Source organism: Protobothrops mucrosquamatus, unplaced genomic scaffold (genome assembly GCF_001527695.2).
Source record: "Protobothrops mucrosquamatus isolate PMUCROS unplaced genomic scaffold, P.Mucros_1.0 scaffold3147, whole genome shotgun sequence".
Classification (NCBI taxonomy): Eukaryota; Metazoa; Chordata; class Lepidosauria; order Squamata; family Viperidae; genus Protobothrops; species Protobothrops mucrosquamatus.
The window spans coordinates 71,202-90,826 of NW_015389147.1; the positions used below are offsets into that span (position 1 = coordinate 71,202).

The 19,625-nt window shown below is 45.9% G+C and overlaps 1 protein-coding gene across 1 annotated transcript in view; it reads left to right on the plus strand.

Annotated features, from left to right (window-relative positions):
• The window catches only part of LOC107297122 (complement C4-B-like), a gene marked incomplete at its 3' end in the record, with an annotated part of 78,481 nt that overhangs the window by 44,608 nt on the left and 14,248 nt on the right, over positions 1-19,625 (plus strand). Inside the window, exons 14-23 of the mRNA XM_015826480.1 lie at positions 341-412; positions 6,082-6,273; positions 7,895-8,003; positions 9,372-9,442; positions 12,026-12,165; positions 12,394-12,603; positions 14,128-14,179; positions 16,772-16,861; positions 18,126-18,329; positions 18,761-18,836. Coding sequence (XP_015681966.1) covers positions 341-412; positions 6,082-6,273; positions 7,895-8,003; positions 9,372-9,442; positions 12,026-12,165; positions 12,394-12,603; positions 14,128-14,179; positions 16,772-16,861; positions 18,126-18,329; positions 18,761-18,836 — 1,216 coding nt within the window. The remainder of the gene's footprint in view (positions 1-340; positions 413-6,081; positions 6,274-7,894; positions 8,004-9,371; positions 9,443-12,025; positions 12,166-12,393; positions 12,604-14,127; positions 14,180-16,771; positions 16,862-18,125; positions 18,330-18,760; positions 18,837-19,625) is intronic.

Here is a 19,625-nt window from a genome sequence, read left to right on the forward strand (position 1 = left end):
CCTGCTTTGGTGACTCTAGATAACCTCGGGCTGATCCCACGCCCCCGTGGCGGCGATTACACATTCGGACGTCTGCCCTGTCAACTTTCAATAAGAGAGTTAATAACAGCAGGAAAGTACCATCGAATGTTGATAGGGCAGACGTTCGAATGCGTCGTCGCCGCATTCGTTGGCGCTAATTCACTTGCTTCACTATTTGACAAATATTTATTTTGTTCTTTTGTTCCTTAGAAACCGCCCCTCTCCTTTTCCATCAGGAATCGTTCCTTTTAACACTGTTGGTGGGATTTTGTTCTATGGTTTTGAGTTTCTGTTCATCTTCTCCTTTTCGATCCCATAGCGCACGGATGCGAAGAAAACGTTTCCCGGAAAAAGCGGTCCCTGTCATTTCAACTTGAGATGCAGAAGAAAGGTAAGATGAAACAAGGTTCTCCATTGTGATTCTAGGAACACAGTTGCTCCAATTTAAACAAAGAAATTTACTGGGGAGAGGCAGAATTGTTGTTATTGTTAGTTGCAAAGTCGTGTCCGACCCATCGCAACCACATGGACAACGTTCCTCCAGTCCTTCCTGTCCTCTACCATCTTCTGGAGTCCATTTAAGCTCACGCCTACTGCTTCAGTGACTCCATCCAGCCACCTCATTCTCCGTCGTCCCATTCTTCTCTTGCCCTCAATCTTTCTCAGCATCAGGCTCTTCTCCAGTGAGTCCTTCCTTCTCATTAGGTGGCCAAAGTACTTGCGTTTCAACTTCAGGATCTGGCCTTCTCAAGAGCAGTCGGGGTTGATCTCCTCCAGGACTGACTGGTTTGATCGCCTTGCAGTCCAGGGGACTCGCAGGAGTCTTCTCCAGCACCATAGTTCAAATGCCTCAATTCTTTTGCGCTCAGCCTTTCTTATGGTCCAACTTTCACAGCCATACATTGCAACTGGGAAAACCAGAGGCAGAATAGCAATAGCATTTAGGCTTATATACCGTCCTATAGCACTTTACAACATTCTGTGGGTGGTTTACAATATAGAAGCATTATTTGCATATTGCCCCCCAACAATCTGGGTCTTCATTTTACTGATCTCAGAAGGATGGAAGGCTGAGTCAACCTTGAGCCCCATTAGGATCGAACTTCAGGCAGTGGGCAGAAGTTTGCTTGCAATACTGCACTTTAGCCACTGCTCCACCAAGGCTCGTATTTAATGCCTAGAGGTAGTCTTCATTTAACATCCATTCATTCAAAGAATGTTCAAAATTACAATGGTGCTAAATGATAAGGTGACCAACTTTTTTACAATGAAAAGGAGGACACAAATAAATTGAAGAAAAAAATATCGTAAAAGCTGGCCCGGCCCATGGAAGGTCAACCGCCCGCCACGCCCCCGCCCGCAGCCGCCACAGCAGCACTGCTGCCCCGCCGTGTAGAGCAGGCCCCGCGGCTTCCAAAGCACCAGCCGTGTTGGCTCCGGCCCCGGGGAGCAGCCCGCTGTTGACACACCCCGCCTGCAGCTGCCCTGCCAGCACCACCGCCCACCCTGCACAGTCCCATGTAGAGAGGGCCCCGCAGCTCCCACAGCACAGGGGGCAGCTGGCCACTGCCACCCCTCACACTCCTGCCCGCAGCACCCCCGCTGCCCCTGTCTCTTGCACCCACAGCCATTATTGCCCTAGCAGAGCTGAAGATCAAGAGAAACTTACCGCTCCAGTCTCCTCCAGGTATCTTTGGAACTAACTAGGAGATGGTGTAGTTGGGTAGCAGGGAGGGGTGCAAAGTTCCTGCCAATTCACCTTCGCTGCAGACAACTTGCATGTGCAAAGTTTGCCGGCCGGGTATTTTGGCGCGCTCAGCAGCAATTCCTATTGGCTTTCGAAAGCCAATAGGGGGAGTAGCACAACTCATGCAAAAGTTGAAAAAAAACCATCAAAAAAAGGTGCCGGAACGCCTTTCTGAGCGTTCTATGAGGGGAAAAAAGACCTGCAGATTAGTCTTCAAATATCGAAAAGGAGGATATGTAGGAGGACACTTTTTGAGGGAGGACAGAACTTACAAAAGGAGGACTGTCCTCCCTAAAGGAGGACGGTTGGTCACCTTATAAATGAGGAGACGTATGACCGGTCCTCGTTGTTATGGCTGTCGCAGCATTCCCCCTGGTCATATGACCGAGATTTGGGTGTTTGGCAACTGATTTGCAATTGTGACAGTCGCAACGTCCTACAGTCACATGATCGGAATTTGCAATCTTCATTCCAGCTTTCAACAAGCAAAGTCAATGAGGAAGCTAGTAGGAAGTCACAAATGGCGATCGGATGACATTGTGCCTAACAACAGCACCTGGAACGGCTGCAAAGGCTGGCGTATGTCGGTGCAACATATGATATTGCATGCAGACATTTAATTACTCAAACTAGTAACATCATCAGTGCTAGTAAGAAATGGAGATTTCTGTCAATTTATATAAACTGAGAGCTAATTCCACTCCTTACTAGCACTGATGATGTTACCTAGTTTGGGTAATGAAACGTCTGCAAGAAAATAAGCAAGCTCAGAGAACACCAAGGACCCATCATGTCATCCCTGAGCTACAAATATTCTCCTTTATTGATATGATATCGCACTTTATGACTGAAGTTGCCAGTCTCAATTACTGTCATTAAGACCACAGTAATTTATTTTCCAGTCATCTGTTTTGTGTCGCTTCCCCTCACCACACACACACAAAATACTGCAAAGGTATTAAGAAAACAACATCAAAACAGTTGCATGATATTTTTTTTAAATCAGCAGTAAGGAAGGAGCTACAGATATAGTCCTTGACTTATGACCACAACTGAGCCCAAAATTTCCACTGCTAAGCAAGGGAATTATTAAGTGAGTTTTGCCCCGTTTTACAACCTTCCCCCCCCCATAGTTGTTAAACAATTCACCGCAATTGTTAAATGAACCATTTGGTCGTTAAGTAAATCCCCCCCATTGATTTTGCTTGTCATAAGCTGGCAGGGAAGATTACAAATAGTGGGTCACATGACCCTGGGACAGCGCAACTGTCCTCAATACCTGCCAGTTGTCAACTGTCCAAATTCTGATCGTGTGACCGTGGGGATGCCCCCCCAACAGTTGTAAGTGTGAAAAACAATCATAAGTCACTTTTTTCAGTGACATTTTAACTTTGAATGGTCACTAAATGAACGGGTGTAAGTTGAGGACTACCTGTTTTTAATAATAGCTAAGAGACAAAGTTTAACGAAGAGAAGGACGAGGGGGGACATGATAGCAGTGTTCCAATATCTCAGGGGCTGCCACAAAGAAGAGGGAGTCAAGCTATTCTCCAAAGCGCCTGAAGGCAGGACAAGAAGCAATGGATGGAAACTAGTCAAGGAGAGAAGCAACCTAGAACTAAGGAGAAACTTCCTGACAGTTAGAATAATTAACCAGTGGAACAACCTGCCTCCAGAAGTGGTGAATGCTCCAACACTGGAAGTTTTTAAGAAGAGACTGGACAGCCATTTGTCCGAAATGGTATAGGGCAGTGGTTCTCAACCTGTGGGTCGGGACCCCATTTGGGGTCGATTGACCATTTCATGGGGATTGCCAAGCAAGGCTGTCCGTCATTTTTTTTGTCCATTTTTTTTGTCCGCCATTTTTTCCCCCCCTTTTCCGGCGGGTACCTTACCTCCCTTGGGCTGGGCCAGCTGGTGGTCGGCCTGCTCCGTCTCTGCCGCTTGCCAGCTACGCCTCGGCCGGTGCAGGGGGCGGAACCACGCATGCGCAGCGCTCCCGGGCAGGGAAAGTCCTCGACTTACGACCGGTTGGGTAGTCCTCGACTTATGGCCGGTTTAGTCCTCGACTTACGATCGGTTTAGTCCTCGACTTACGACCGGTTTAGTCCTCGACTTACGACCGGTTTAAGTCCTCGACTTACGACCGGTTTAGTCCTCGACTTACGACCGGTTGGGGTCGCGGCATTAAAAAGGTTGAGAACCACTGGTATAGGGTTTCCTGCCTGAGCAGGGGGTTGGACTAGATGACCTCCAAGGTCCCTTCCAACTTCACCATTATTATTATTATTTATTATTATTATTATTATTATTATTATTATTATTATTATTATTATTATTATTATTATTATTATTATTATTATTATTATTATTATTATTATTATCAGAGTGGACTTTTCCTTCATGGCTTCAGAAATGTTCCTAAGCTGCAGGGTTTCCGTTTCAAATCTCCTGAATTTTGTGTATTCTAAATCTCGTGGGCCTTCAACTTGCTTGACTATTGAAATCTCATGACATTTGGTCATCTTGCAGAATGTTGGCCACTTTGTTGATTTAGTCCTAGTGGACAATCACTTAAATATGAGCGAGCCATGCGCTGCAGCTGCCAAAAAAACCAACACAGTGCTAGGCTGCATTAACAGAGGGATAGAATCAAGATCACGTGAAGTGTTAAGGCCACACTTGGAATACTGCATCCAGTTTTGGTCACCAAGATGTAAAAAAGATGTTGAGACTCTAGAAAGAGTACAGAGAAGAGCAACAAAGATGATCAGGGGACTGGAGGCTAAAACATATAAGGAACGGTGGCTGGAATTAGGTATGTCTAGACCAGTGATGGCAAACCTTTTAGAGACCGAGTGCCCAAACTGCAACCCAAAACCCATTTATTTATCGCCGGGTGCCAGGTGGGCATGGCCCACTGGGTGGGCGTGGCTGTGGTGGTCATAGCAGACTGGGTGGGAGTGGCCAAGGTGGGCGTGATCATCTTGATGTTGCTCATGGGGAGGGACGCCTGTGGGGGCTGGGCAAGGTTGGGGGAGATCCAGGGGTTCTGTGGGGTGGTGGGCAGAAGGCTCATCCTGTGGGGTGAGGCGAGGCAGGGTGGAGGTGCCATTGTCACAAAGCAAGGTGTGGCAGGGGCGGCTGCTGCCTGACACCATCGACCCCTGCACACAGGCCAGCGAGCGCATGGGTGCTGGGATGCATCCGGCCATGTGGGACCTCGGCGAGTTAGTGGGCGGCTGGTTGAAGAGGGACGGTTGCCATCTCCAGGGCATGGCCTGTGTGCCCACAGAGAGAGCTCTGAGTGCCGTCTCTGGCACGCGTGCCATAGGTTTACCACCACTGGTCTAGACTCTAGTCTAATGAAGAGAAGGACGAGGGGCGTCATGATAGGAGTGTTCCAATATCTCAGGGGCTGCCACAAAGAAGAGGGAGTCAAGCTATTCTCCAAAGTGCCTGAAGGCAGGACAAGAAGCAACGGATGGAAACTAATCAAGGAGAGAAGCAACCTAGAACTAAGGAGAAACTTCCTGATAGGTAGAACAATTAACCAGTGGAACAACCTGCCTCCAGAAGCGGTAAATGCTCCAATACTGGAAGTTTTTAAGAAGAGACTGGACAGCCATTTGTCTGAAATGGTATAGGGTTTCCTACCTGAGCAGGGAGTTAGACTAGATGACCTCCAAGGTCCCTTCCAACTTAATAATATTATTATTATTATTATTATTATTATTATTATTATTATTATTATTATTATTATTATTATTATTATTGTTATCGTTATCATTATCATCATTATCATTATCATCATCATCATCATCATCATTATTATTATTATTATTATTATTATTATTATTTCAGTACATACATATAATTGATTGACTGAATATATGAATGTATGAATGATTTTGGTATCCTGAAGATACCATCTATACAAGACAGGTGCGTGTCTAAATATTGGCAAGCTTTGTGTTGCCAACCTTTGGGCTATGTAGTCCTCCTCAAAAGCTGCGTAATGATCTGATACAGTGTGTTTGTCATCCTTTGCCACTTTAAGATGGGTGGACTTCAACTCCCAGAATTCCCCAGCCAGCCTAGAATTCTGGGAGTTAACGTCTACCCATCCTAAAGTTGCAAAGGTTAAGAAACGCTGGCCTGATTTATCAGAAAGAAAAAAATTGGAAACTGCTGGGCTAGAGACTAATCGGAATTCTAAGACGGGAATGTTATCTTTACCTTTATTTATTTTGTTCCTGCATTTTATATCCACTATTATTTTATCTTCTTCTTCCCCCCCTTCTCTTCTGCAGTTGCCAAATACCGTACACCTGATCAAATTAAATGCTGCAAGGGAGGCATGGAGTTGCTTCGCAAAGCCCTGACATGCGATGAACGTGCCAAAAGGATTAAGAATATCCAGTGCCGTGAAGTCTTCCTTGACTGCTGCCGTTATGCTACCAAATTACGTCGCCAGTCCTGGGGGTCCCATGGTCTTGCAAGGGGTGAGTATGGTACCCTGAGCCAATTGAATAGGAAAAGAGAAAGGTTAGATGAGGAAAGGAAATCCTGATGTTTGAACATCAATTCCTGTCGGCCCCCAAAACAGGTTTTATAACAAAGAGTTCCAGCTTAAGTGTTCTTCCTCACGGCAGCCATAGTATCTTTTAAAGTTTAATGAAAATAAGGTCTAGGGGTGACATGGTAGCAGCGTTCCAATATCTCAGGGATTGCCACAAAGAAGAGGGAGACAACCTGTTCTCCAAAGCACCTGAGGGCAGAACAAGAAGCAACTAATCAAGGAGAGAAGCAACCTAGAATTAAGGAGAAATTTCCTGACAGTTAGAACAGTTAATCAGCGGAACAACCTGCCTCCAGAAGTTGTAAATGCTCCAACACTGGAAGTTTTTAAGAAGAGATTGGACCACCATTTGTCTGAAATGGTATTGGGTTTCCTGCCTGAGTAGGGGGTTGGACTAGAAGATCTCCAAGGTCCCTTCTATTCTATTCTATTCTATTCTATTCTATTCTATTCTATTCTATTCTATTCTATTCTATTCTATTCTATTCTATTTTCAGATTCCAAAAACCAAGAAAGAAACGTTATTCTTAAAAGCAGATTTATTTATTGTTCCTGACCCATAGGCAGAACCTTGCCAAATTAATAATAGTAGTAATAATAATAATAATAATAATAATAATAATAATAATAATAATAATAATAGTAATAATAACAACAACAACAATAATAGTAATAGTAATAATAATAAAGTTGGAAGGGACCTTGGAGGTTATCTGTCCAACCCCCTGCTCAGGCAGGAAACCCTATACTATTACAGACAAATGGCTGTCCAGTCTCTTCTTAAAAACCTCCAGTGTTGGCGCATTCACCACTTCTGGAGGCAGATTGTTCCACTGGTTAATTGTTCTAACTGTCAGGACATGTGCCATGTCCTGGATGGGAGGGAGGGAACAGCCAATGGTCTTTTCTGCCATCCTCACCATTCTCTGCACCGCCTTCCTGTCTGAAGCAGTGATGCTTCTAAACCAGACTGTGATGCTGTATGACAGGATGCTCTCGATCGTCCCTCTGTAGATCATTAAGAATAATCTTAACAATACATGTAGCATAAAAACCCACAATATTAAAGTAGTGATAAAACAGTGAAATTCCAGGGAGAACACAATTGTTAAAACATCTGAAGTTAGAGGCCTGAAAACCATTCCTCTAAGGCAGGGGTCCCCAACCCCGGTCCATGGACTGGTGCCGGGCCGCGTCCTGCCAGCAACCGGTCCGCACAAACAAGCAAAGCCCCATCTGTGAGATGCAGGCAGCACACAAAAGCATGCGCTCTCCGGTCCGCGGAAAAACCTTTCTCCCCGGAACCTTTCTCCCCTGGTGCCCAAAAGGTTGCGGGCCTCTGCTCTAAGGCAGGGGTCTCGAACCTTGGCAACTTGGAGACTTGTGGACTTCAACTCCCAGAATTCCACGGCTGGCTAAGGAATTCTGGGAGTTGAAGTCCACAAGCCGTAAAGCTGCCGAGATTGGAGAACCCTGTTTTCAGGTTTTTCGGAAAAGAGGAAACCTGTAATCTTTAGCCAGTGACTTTCTCTTTCTACGTATAGTCCAAGATGAAGATGAAGAAGAATTTCTTGATGATGAGGTTATCATATTGCGAAGATTTTTCCCTGAGAGCTGGCTCTGGCAAACCTTCACTGTGGATCAAACCCTCACGTGAGTAGAACAGAAATTCATTTACAAGTCACGTTTCCTTTCTTGCGATAGGATGAGCGCTTCATCCGTGTCAGATATTGGGGCTCCAGGGAACCTGAAACTAGGCTCTGAGCCATAATAATAATAATAATAATAATAATAATAATAATAATAATAATAATAATAATAATAATAATAATAATAATAATAATAATAATATAGTAATAATAGTAATAATAATAATAATAATAAAGTTGGAAGGGACCTTGGAGGTCATCTAGTCCAACCCCCTGCTCAGGCAGGAAACCCTATACCAGGGGTGTCAAACTCAATTTCATTGAGGGCCGCATCAGCATTGCGGTTGCTCTCAGGGGGCGGGTGGGTGTGGCCAGGTTGGGTGCGGCCTACTGGGTGGCCATGGATGGAGTGGGTGTGGCCTACTGGGTGGGCGTGGCCAGCTCTACATCATTCACATCAAGGGTGCCTATGGGGGCCTGGGAAGGAGTGGGATAGATCTGAGGGTCTCTGGCAGAAGGAGGTGGGACCGGGGCAAGTGCCAAGGCATGGTCCACTGGAGGAGCCTCACTGTTCCTCTCAGGCCATGCCGGGGGGGGGGGCTTATGGAGCTAAGACTGAATGCGTTTCAGCATAGATGGCCACCACAAAATTGTACATGGACTACCGGCCGGCCTGGGCCAGGGCCAAGGCAGAGGCGGCCGTTCCCTCACTGTTTCCAGGATGGCTTCGCGGGCCACATGAAACCACTTCGCGGGCCGCATCCGGCCCCCGGGCCTTGTGTTTGACATGTCTGCCCTATACCATTTCAGACAAACATTTGACAGTAGTCCTGGACATACAACAGTTCATTTAATGACCATTCAAAGTTACATCGGCCCTGAAAAAAGTGACTTATGGATGCTTTTGACACTTACAACCGTGGCGGCATCCCCATGCTCTTGTGATTAAAATTCAGACACTTAGCAACTGACTCATATTTATGACAGGTGCCGTGTCCCCGGGTCACGTGATCAGCTCTTGCGACCTTCTGACTAGCAGAGTTCCTGGGGAAGCCACATTCGCTTAACAACGGCGTTACTAACTTAACAGCTGCTGTGATTCACTTAACAACGGTGGCAAGAAAGGTCATAAAATGGGGGGAAAACTCACTTAACAACCGTCTTGCTTAGCAACAGAAATTTTGACCTCGATTGTGGTCGTAAGACGTGGACTACCTCTGAAGGGGTCTCGGGGGTCTGGGATGAGGGATTAATAATGCAAGGGTGAACAGTCTTAACGATGACCAGTGGCTGCATTAAATATTTTGAAGAGTTTGGTGGAAATGTCTGTGATACAGAAAGATGAAGAAAGCTGCTTCTTGATCTTTTTCAGAGAACACTTTCATCTTCCCGATTCCATCACCACGTGGGAAATACAAGCGGTTAGCATGTCTTCTGAGAAAGGTAAACATTGATGATTTCTGCCTGTTCAGGAACCAGACACCGATAAACTTTGCCTCTCAAACATGTCGCTCAGGGATCTCCAAACCTAGCAACTTTTAAGAGTTGTGGACTTCAACTCCCAGAATTCCTCAGCCAGCCAGGAATTCTAGAACAGTGGTTCTCAACCTGTGGGTCGGGACCCCATTTGGGGTCGATCGACCATTTAACGGGGGTCGCCAAGCAAGGCTGTCTGCCATTTTTTTTGCCCGCCATTTTTTTGGTCCACCATTTTTTTTCCCCTTTTCCGGAGGGTGCCTTACCTCCCTTGGGCTGGGCCAGCTGGTGGTCGGCCTGCTCCGTCTCTGCCACTTGCCAGCTACGCCTCGGCCGGCGCAGGGGGCGGAACCACGCATGCGCGGCGCTCCCGGGCAGGGAAAGTCCTCGACTTACGACCGGTTGGGTAGTCCTCGACTTACGACCGGTTTAGTCCTCGACTTATGACCTGTTTAGTCCTCGACTTACGACCGGTTTAGTCCTCGACTTACGACCGGTTGGGGTCGCGGCATTAAAAAGGTTGAGAACCACTGTTCTAGAAGTTGAAATTCACTAGTCGTAAAGTTGCCAAGTCTGGAGATCCCTGTTCTAATCTCTTAATTCGCGAGACTTTGACCAAGCTAGCTAAGATTAATGGGAACTGCAATCCAATAGCTCTGGAGGCAGAATAACAGAATAATGGAAGGGACCTTGGAGGTCTTCTAGTTCAACGGCCTGCTCAAGCTGGAAACCCTATATCAGTGGTGGCGAACCTATGGCACGGGTGCCAGAGGCGGCACTCAGAGCCCTCTCTGTGGGCACGCGGGCCGTCGCCCCAGTCCTAGACCTTCAGCTGGGTTTTATAAAACCTTTTCGCTTTAGGCCTCCGCCGCCATGTTCAAAAAAAAGAAAAGGTTCAATCAGTCAATTTCAACTTCTTGCGGGGAAAAAAAAAGATCTTGCAAAGTTGGAATTGATTGATTGAACTTTTTAGTCCCATCCAGTCTGTGGTTACCACCGCAGCCACGTCCACCCAATGGGCCACGCCCACCCGGCACCCAACGATGCATAAGTGGGTTTTGGGTTGCAGTTTGGGCACTCAGTCTCTAAAAGGTTCGCCATCACTGCCCTATATCATTTCAGACAAACGGTTGTCCAATCTCTTCTTCTCCAGTGTTGCAGCACCCACTTGTGGCTAGAAAAGGTTGCTTCGATCTGTGTCTGTCTCCCCAGATGTATTGGGCTCCATCTCTCCTGTCCAGGTTGCCCTCGACTTACAACCATAATGAAATGTCTGAAATGTATAGGATTTCCTGCTTGAGCAGGGGGTTGGACTGGAAGACCTCCAAGGTCCCTTCCAACTCTGTTATTCTGTTTAACATAATTTAAGGATCTGCCCTAACTGACTGTCTGGTTTGCCCAAGAGGAATGACACCATCCTAGTTCAGTTCTTTCCCCACAACATCACAGTGGCCCTTGAGCTGAGAGGGGAAGTTTCTGTGGTTTAGGGCAGGGGTCCCCAACCCCCAGGGGGCAGACCAGTACTACTCCGTGGTTTGTTGGGAAACCGGGCCACACAAGCAACAGACCAGCGAGTGAAGTTTCATCTGCGTATGCACAGGACCTAGGTCACATCTATGAAATCCCACACACCCCGCCTCCCCCCGGCATGTCCACGGAATACATTTTTTTCTTCTGAAGCCGATCCCTGGAGCCATAAATGTTGGGGACTGGTGGTTTAAAGTAAATCAAATGCAGATAGTCCTTGACTTATGACCACTTGCTTTGCAACTGTTTGAAGTTATGACCTACCTGAGAAAAGGAGACCGGGATCCGAAGTTCTGCACACCCACCCACTCACCCACACTGTCGTGTAACCACACTTCAGGATCTTGGCAACACAGACACATTTAGGGCTGTTGACGGCATCCCACTCTCACAGGCCTGCATTTTACAACAATTTGACTGTAAACTGTCAGTTACTTCTGGTTTCCGGCAAAACCAGGCCATAACAAACAAATAGGTCCACTTAACAATCATGCAGTTTGTTTTACAACTGATGCGTTTGCGTAACAGCTGCCTCAAAAAATATTTTTAAATCAGGTCAGTCAGGTTGTACAACCAATGGTGGGATTCAAATATGTGAACAACCGTTTCTCTGTGTGGATGCCATTTCCGGAAGTCCATTCTGGGCCTGGGCAACAAAAAATTAGCTACCGGTTCTACCGAACCGGCTGAATCCCACCACTGTGTACAACTATTATGACTTACCACTGCAATGGGCAGGCTCCATTACGGTCATAACTCGAGAGCTACCTGTGCTGGATTAAGATGAACTGGTAGCCCAATCCATCCTCAGGACCTTCTGAATTTTTTTCTCTGTTTCTACCTGTTTCAGGGTGTTCCCAGTCAAACGATGGCTTTTCAGTTCAATATTTAAACTTCCCGTACCATAATTCTTATGTTTCCTTTGCTCCGTGCCTTGCTTGTTTCTTTTTTGTTTAGCAATGGAGTTCCATTGTTGCACAGCGGCTTCTCTTTGCTAATGCTGAGTTCTTCCTGTGTTTTTAGGGATTTGTGTTTCAGAGCCTTTCAAAATTACAGTCTTCCAAGACTTCCACATTTCTCTCCGGCTGCCATACTCTGTGAAAAAGTTTGAACAGATAGAGCTTCGTCCAGTGTTATACAACTACCAGTCTGATCCACTCAGCGTAAGTGACGTGAAAATCCATACAATGATGAAAAAAATATTGCAAATTAATTTTTTGACTTAGGTCTTAAAAAATCAAAACCTTGTAATACATCTAATACAGTTTAATATTTGAACACATCTTGTTTCTCACTTTTTTTGACTTAGGTCTTAAAAAATCAAAACCTTGTAATACATCTAATACAGTTTAATATTTGAACACATCTTGTTTCTCATATTTTTGACTTAGGTCTTAGTATACTTGGAGCCAGCTGAAGGCATTTGTTCCCCAGCAACGCTTGGCCCAGCACGGAAACGGAAGGTGGAGGTGCCAGGGAACTCTGCAATTCCTATACCCTTCGTTCTGGTGCCCATGGGGGCGAGTGACATCCCCATCACCATTGTTGCTCTTGGTGAATGGGGGATAGGGGACAAGGTTTCCAAGAAATTGCGGGTCGAGGTAAGAAGCTTCAGTTACAGCCAACAGTGTCAAACCCACAAATGCTCCATAATTTCGCTCCAGATGCAAAATGGTATTAAAGCAGGATTTTTTTTAAAAAAAAAAACCTTCCAAAATCACAAAACTGTGTCTCATTTATTTCGGCCATGTCATGCTGGAGAAAGCAATTATGTTAGGAAGATTTAGCGGCGCCAAAAAACACGGTGTTTGGACACCATGAAAGCTGACACCAGCCAGAGCATAGAACAGTGATGGCGAACCTTTTAGAGACCGAGTGCCCAAAAACTGGCCCCACCCCTGCTCCACCCCATGCCCCGCCCCTGCTTCACCCCCGGCCCCGCTCCGCCCCACCCTGCCTGCCTGCAGGGCCACTCACTGCTTCCACGGCCTGCCGCAGATCGCCCAGGCAGCCCAGCAGCACCATGGCGGCCACACCCTCTGCCCACGCCCCGCAGCATCAACTTTGCGCATTGGGGTATGAGGGCAGAGTCTTGTCTATGCTGCCTGGCTGCCATGTCCTTAGCTGCGCTGCTCTGTGTGGGCAACGCTCGGGGTGACTCTCCTCCAGGGGCTGCTGGTGAGGAGGGGGGCGCAGGCAGAGGCAATGGCATGTGTGCCCACAGAGAGGGCTCCGAGTGCCACCTCTGGCACCCGTGCTATAGGTTCGCCACCACTAGCATAGAACAGCTCAGAGGAGCAGGGCAAGATCGGGAAATGCGGAGAGACCTGGCCCACAGAATCGCCAAGAGACGGGCAGGACTGAATGGGTAACATCATTATCATTATCATCATCATCATCATCATCATCATCATGATTGAGTATTCTCCAAGCTGAGGGTTAAACTTGCCTTTTGAATCGGGTGTTGCATGTTGCCAAAATCAGAGGGAGGAGGATCAGAAACGCCAAGGAAATCCTGGCTGATTCCACTCTTAATCATAGCTAAACATAGCAATTTCAAATGACAAAAGGCTTCGCAAATCCTGCTAAAACGCAAAATCACCAAATTTACACAGCAGTTTTATAGGGTTTTCCTGGATTAGAGACGAGGAGAGGCAAATATCCTGCAGCTTTTATGCAAAATGCTCCAGACAGATGACCACATTTGCTAGTTGTGCAGATATTTACTGCACCGACTTGGATCACGAATACTGTTCATCTTTTATCAGTTGATAATAATAGCTACATAATCATGCCACAGTAAAACTTGGAGCGGGAAGGGAAGTAGAAGGAACTAAAGATTACAATTAAAGGAGAATGTTCAAACTCCGTTTGCTTCTTTATATATTCATAAAGTTCTTTTCTTTTTCTTTATTATTTTTTCTTTCTTTTCTCTTTCTCGTTTTCTTTTTTCTTTTCTTTCTTAGCTGAACCTTCGACTTTGTCTTTTCATCCTTTTAGGGTTTTTTTTAGTTTGATAGTTGTTTTTTATTATTGTAATTACAATTCTTAATAAAAAAAATACTATTAGAAAAAAAAGAATCTGATGCTTAGCCGCAGCTGTTTCATTTCTTCTCCCTTTTCAGAAAGAGGGTGCCATCAGGATAGAAGAATATACCGTTCCTCTTGATAGTAAAGGTAAGACATTGTGTCTGAGGTAAAAATTGTATTTATTACTTCAGGAAATGGTTCTGCAAGAATTGGTGTTCACTACTCCAGAATAGCAATTAAGTCCTTCCAATATAGGTAGTCCTCGACTTACGACCACAATCGAGCCCAAAAGTTCCAGTGCTAAGTGCGATAGTTGTTAAGTGAGTCTTGCCCCCATTTTACAACCTTTCTTGCCACAGTTGTGAAGTGAATCCCTGCAGTTATTAAGTTAGTAATACGGTCGTTAAGAGAATCCAGCTTCCTCAATGACTTTGCTTGTCAGAAAGTCACAAAAGGGGATCACATGACCCCGGGCCACTGCAACCGTCATAAATAAGAGTCAGTTGCCAAGTATCCAAATTTTGATCACACAACCATAGAGATGCTGTTATAAGGCACTTTCGAATGAAGGCAAATAGACGTGTCCCAGGATAATGATGCAAGATCGAATTTGGTTCAGTCACCGGGACCAGATTTACTTTTCCGAGCTTTCAGACTCATGCTGTAGCCCAGTGGTTCTCAACCTTTTTAATGCCGCGACCCCCAACCGGTCGTAAGTCGAGGACTAAACCGGTTGTAAGTCGAGGACTAAACCGGTCGTAAGTCGAGGCTTACCCAACTGGTCGTAAGTCGAGGACTTTCCCTGCCCGGGAGCGCCGCGCATGTGTGGTTCCGCCCCCTGCGCCGGCCGAGGCATAGCTGGCAAGCGGCAGAGACGGAGCAGGCCGACCACCAGCTGGCCCAGCTCAAGGGAGGTAAGGCACCTGCCGGAAAAGGGAGGAAAAAATGGCAGACAGCCTTGCTTGGCGACCCCCGTGAAATGGTCGATCGACCCCAAATGGAGTCGCGACCCATAGGTTGAGAACCGCTGCTGTAGCCCATCTTGAGGGAATTTCTCTTTACTGGAATACATGCTGTTCTGTGAGTTGTGTTTACCTGGTGCTAATTGGTGTTTACCTATTGGCTGATTGGTGTGTTGATGGCTGGTGATTGGCTGTCATTTCCTTGTGCTGCCAAGCCCCCGGCTCCGTAGTATTTGATAAGCTGGTGGTAAATCAGCATGTCTGTTAACTGACAAGGGGCCTGTTTCCCAGGCTTCAATCCTTTCCCTGGCTCTCTTTGTACCTGCATGGCCAATGAACTTAAGTCGCTGTGAAATTAAATGTGTGTCCTTGTTCATTCCAATGTGAGGCTACCAATGAATTTGGATTTCCTCATCTGACTGCTCACTTGTATTCTTGCAAGAAGCTCACCGGTGGCCGAACCCAATTCAATCTCGCATAAGTCACTGTTTTCAGTGCTGTTGTAAATTTGAATGGTCACCAAATGAACTGTTGTAACTGTTGTTGCGTTTCCCATGAAGGCATCCTTAGAAAACAGGGGAGTCAATCTGCCGCAAGTTTTGAAAGATAGCTCAACCTGCTGGACTATCCATTTGCCTCTGCCCCAAGCCTATCTATCTTACACTATGATGGGTGGATGTTTTCCTATAGGCAGGGGATGTTTCCATGCGAGGGAAGGGGAGGAAAGCCAGAAGGCCCCTCCCTGTCTTTAACAAACTCTTTATGCCCAAAATAAGGAGAGCTTCATTGAACAGGATAAGGATTGAGAGTGGAAGTAGCAAATTTTAGTCCGATACTAGACAATTCCATGACCTGTTGGCTCATCCTTTCAGAAATATTTCCTTATCAGATTTCTGAATGCCTTCGACAATGACAGAATGTCTAATGTAATTTAAAAGTTCATAAAAATGCAGGTATTCATTCAGAGATGTATCCGCCTTAAAAACAGCCCATATTGAACTATTAGGCACAGTCAAACATGAACACAAGAAATCTTTTAGGACATTTTCTAGTATGTCTCCCTAAGCCAGGGGTAGGCAACCTTGGCCCTTTTATGACTCGTGGACTTCAACTCCCAGAATTCCTGAGCCAGCCATGCTGAGGGGAAAGGGAGAGGTTTCCAAGCTGAGCCATGCTGGCTCAGGAATTCTGGGAGCTGAAGTCCACGAGTCATAAAAGAACCAAGGTTGCCTACCCCTGCCCTAAGCCCTTTCATGATAACTTGTTATGACATAAAATGTTTTATAAAATCTGCCAAATTTCAATCCCCTGAAATTCATGGGACCCAGATTTTGGACGCATTCTGTAAATTAGCCCATTTGAAGTACCTTGGTTCACAGCGTTTTATCCCGTGGTGCACCATTTCACCCAGTTAACAATGGATAGATTAGAACAGAATGGAATTCTTTATTGGCCAAATATGATTGGACGCACAAGGAAACCAGAGTTTTCATAGTATATGCTTTCCGGAGCATGTTGACTGTTCTTTAACTTGGCTATAAGGAAGGCCTAATGGACTAGAAATGAAAAGTTAGACAGCCACTGGAAATTTCTTCTGGGTGGTCCTTCTATACCTGTTCCAACATCTGGCATGTCTGAATGAAGGATGGCATTTCTGAGGGAGGGAAGAAAGCTATCAGAGGCAAGACTTCTAAATGATTTGCGAGGGCTTTAGAAGACGCTACATTGGAGCAATATGGAGCTAATCTTTTGCCATCCTTTCTTTCGTTTGGGTTAGATGAACGCACCAGATCTACGAAGATTTCAGGTGAATTGCCATCCAACGCCATTCCTGATGGAGACTTCAAGATGAGCGTCCGTCTGACAGGTGAAGAGCAAATTTGAGGTTTTTGATGCCAAGAGTGCTTAGCTTCCTATTCACTACCAGGGCTGCAGTGGGGTCGTTTCAGATCAGCTTCCCCAACCAGGCCTTCTTAACAGAATAATAGCATAACAGACTTGGAAGGGACTTTGGAGGTCTTCTAGTCCAACCCCTGCTCAAGCAGAAAACCCTATGCCATTCCAGACATCTGGTGGTCCAGTCTCTTCTTAAAAACCTCCACTGTTGGAGCATTCGCAACTTCTGGAGGCTAGTCATTCCACTGATCAAGTTCTATCAGGAAATTTCTCCTTACCATAGCTTCTAGGTTGCTTCTCTCCTTGATCAATTTCCATTCATTGGTTCTTGTCCTGCTTTCAGTTGCTTTGGAAAATAGGTTGACCCCCTCTTTTTTGTGGTAGCCCCTTAGATATTGGAATACTGCTATCATGTCACCCTTAGCCCTCCTTTTCATTAAACTAGACATGCCCAATTCCTACAACCATTCTCTGTATGCTTTAGCCTCTGTATGCTTTAGTTTGTTGCTCTTCAAACATATTGGCCTATGTCTGTCCATTATCTGCAGTCAGCCTGGTCGATCATACTTGCTTGGGAATATTGGGGGGAATAATTCCACATAGCTGCAGGATACAAGAGCGGGGGAAGCTGATTTAGCTTTTGGTGGAGATTTTGCCTGAAGTTGTTACTTAGATATTTTTTAGATGCTGACATATATTATTCTACTGGTTTCAAAATGAAATAGCAAACATCGCTGTATTTTGCTTATTTTTACTGAACAGACTCTGATCCGACTTTGCTGGCTCAGCACTGCATATTGTGGCAAAATGAGCTGGAAATAAATTTAATGAATAAATAAAAATATTATCTGTGAAAAAGAGGTGACAGTTTATAGCCCGGTCCTCAAGTTGATACACCTGGCAATTCAATCTAATATTAGGAGTGAAGCTAAGAAGAAGCTTTCATTGGACTTGTCAGGATTTCATTACAGGTAGTCCTCGACTTAGGACGACCACAATTAGCCCATTGCTAAGTGACACGGTCATAAAGTGAGTCATGCCCAATGAAGACATTTTTTGCTACATTGAGTTAAGTGAATCCAGATTCCTCCACTGACTTTACTTGTCGGAAGTCAACTGGGAGGGTTGCAAATGGCAACCACACAATCCCAGGGTCAGTGCAGCTGTCATAAGTACAGGTCAGTTGCCAAGTGTCTGAACCGCAATCGGGTAACCATTTGTTCATCTTCACACAGGATCAGTTCCTGCTGACACCCTTCAGAGTTCTCTGGATCCTGATGGCATCTCCTCCCTGCTGCGGGTGCCAAACGGATGTGCGGAACAGACCATGATATTGATGGCCCCTGCAGTCTATGCCATGCAGTACTTGGACCAGACAGAACAGTGGCTCAATCTGAAACCGGAAAGCAAAGAGGTTGCCTTAGCAAATCTCCGCACAGGTAGATATGACACCCAAGGGGAATAGGCTGTATGATCCTTAGTAATAAGAACATTGGAGGGGATACCCTTTATCAGCCATATCAGCTGATAAATCAAAAAGGAACACCGGCGTTGATTGATTAGGGTCTGTATCATCACCCTACTGGCTTTCTCTGGAACCGGGGTCTCCAAACTTGGCAACTTGAAGACTTGTGGACTTCAGAATTCCCATGCTGGCTAGGGAATTCTGGGAGTTGAAGTCCACAAATCTTAAAGTTGCCAGGTTTGGAGACTCCTGATCAGCAATGATCAGCTGATAATATTCTCCTCAATCAACAATTCTCTGTTTAATGTTCCACTCAGTGAACGAGAGTACAGATAGAAAACCTGTCTTTCTCCTTCTCAAAAAGCACCATTAAGTTTGTCTCTCTTTCATTGTTTGCATTGGCAGGCTATGCTAGAATCCTCACCTATCGGAAAAATGATGGATCTTATGGAGCTTGGATCCACACCCCCAGCAGCACCTGGTAAGAACCAGCCCTGCAGAAAAGGTTGGGTGTCAGCCACAGGGAAGAGAGGAGTGACCTTGAATGGGGATCATAGAGTTGGGAGACACCATAGAGATCTAATCCTATCTGTGCTTAGGGTGGAATGCACTAGCTCAGGGGTAATCAACCTTGGCTCTTTTATGACTCGTGGACTTCAACTCCCAGAATTCCTGAGCCAGCATGGCTGGCTCAGGAATTCTGGGAGTTGAAGTCCACGAGTCATAAAAGAGCCAAGGTTGACTACCCCTGCACTAGCCCCTCTCTGACAGATGACAGTGTGAAGATCTCTAATAAAGAGAAAGTCACCATGTCATATGGCTGCCTGTTCCGCTGAGTGACAGCTCTGTTTTGCCAAGGGTCAGGGCAGTGATCAGGTGCCAGGCAACTGGTTCTTTCGGATCCAGAGACATTGAACTGTCCAGCAAATAGCAATAGCACTTAGACTTATATACCATTTCACAGTGCTTTTACAGCCCCCTCTAAGCGGTTTACAGAGTCAGCATATTGCCCCCCCCCACAATCTGGGTCCTCATTTTACCGACTTCGGAAGGATGGAAGGCTGAGTCAACCTTGAGCGGTTGAGAATTGAACTGCAGGCAGCTAGCAGGCAGCAAAATTAGCCTGCAGTACTGCGTTCGAACCACTGCGCCACAACAGCTCATAAATCAGCAGTTCTCAACCTATGGGTCGCGACCCCATTTGGGGTTGATCGACCATTTCACGGGGGTCGCCAAGCAAGGCTGTCCGCCATTTTTGTTTCCCTTTTCC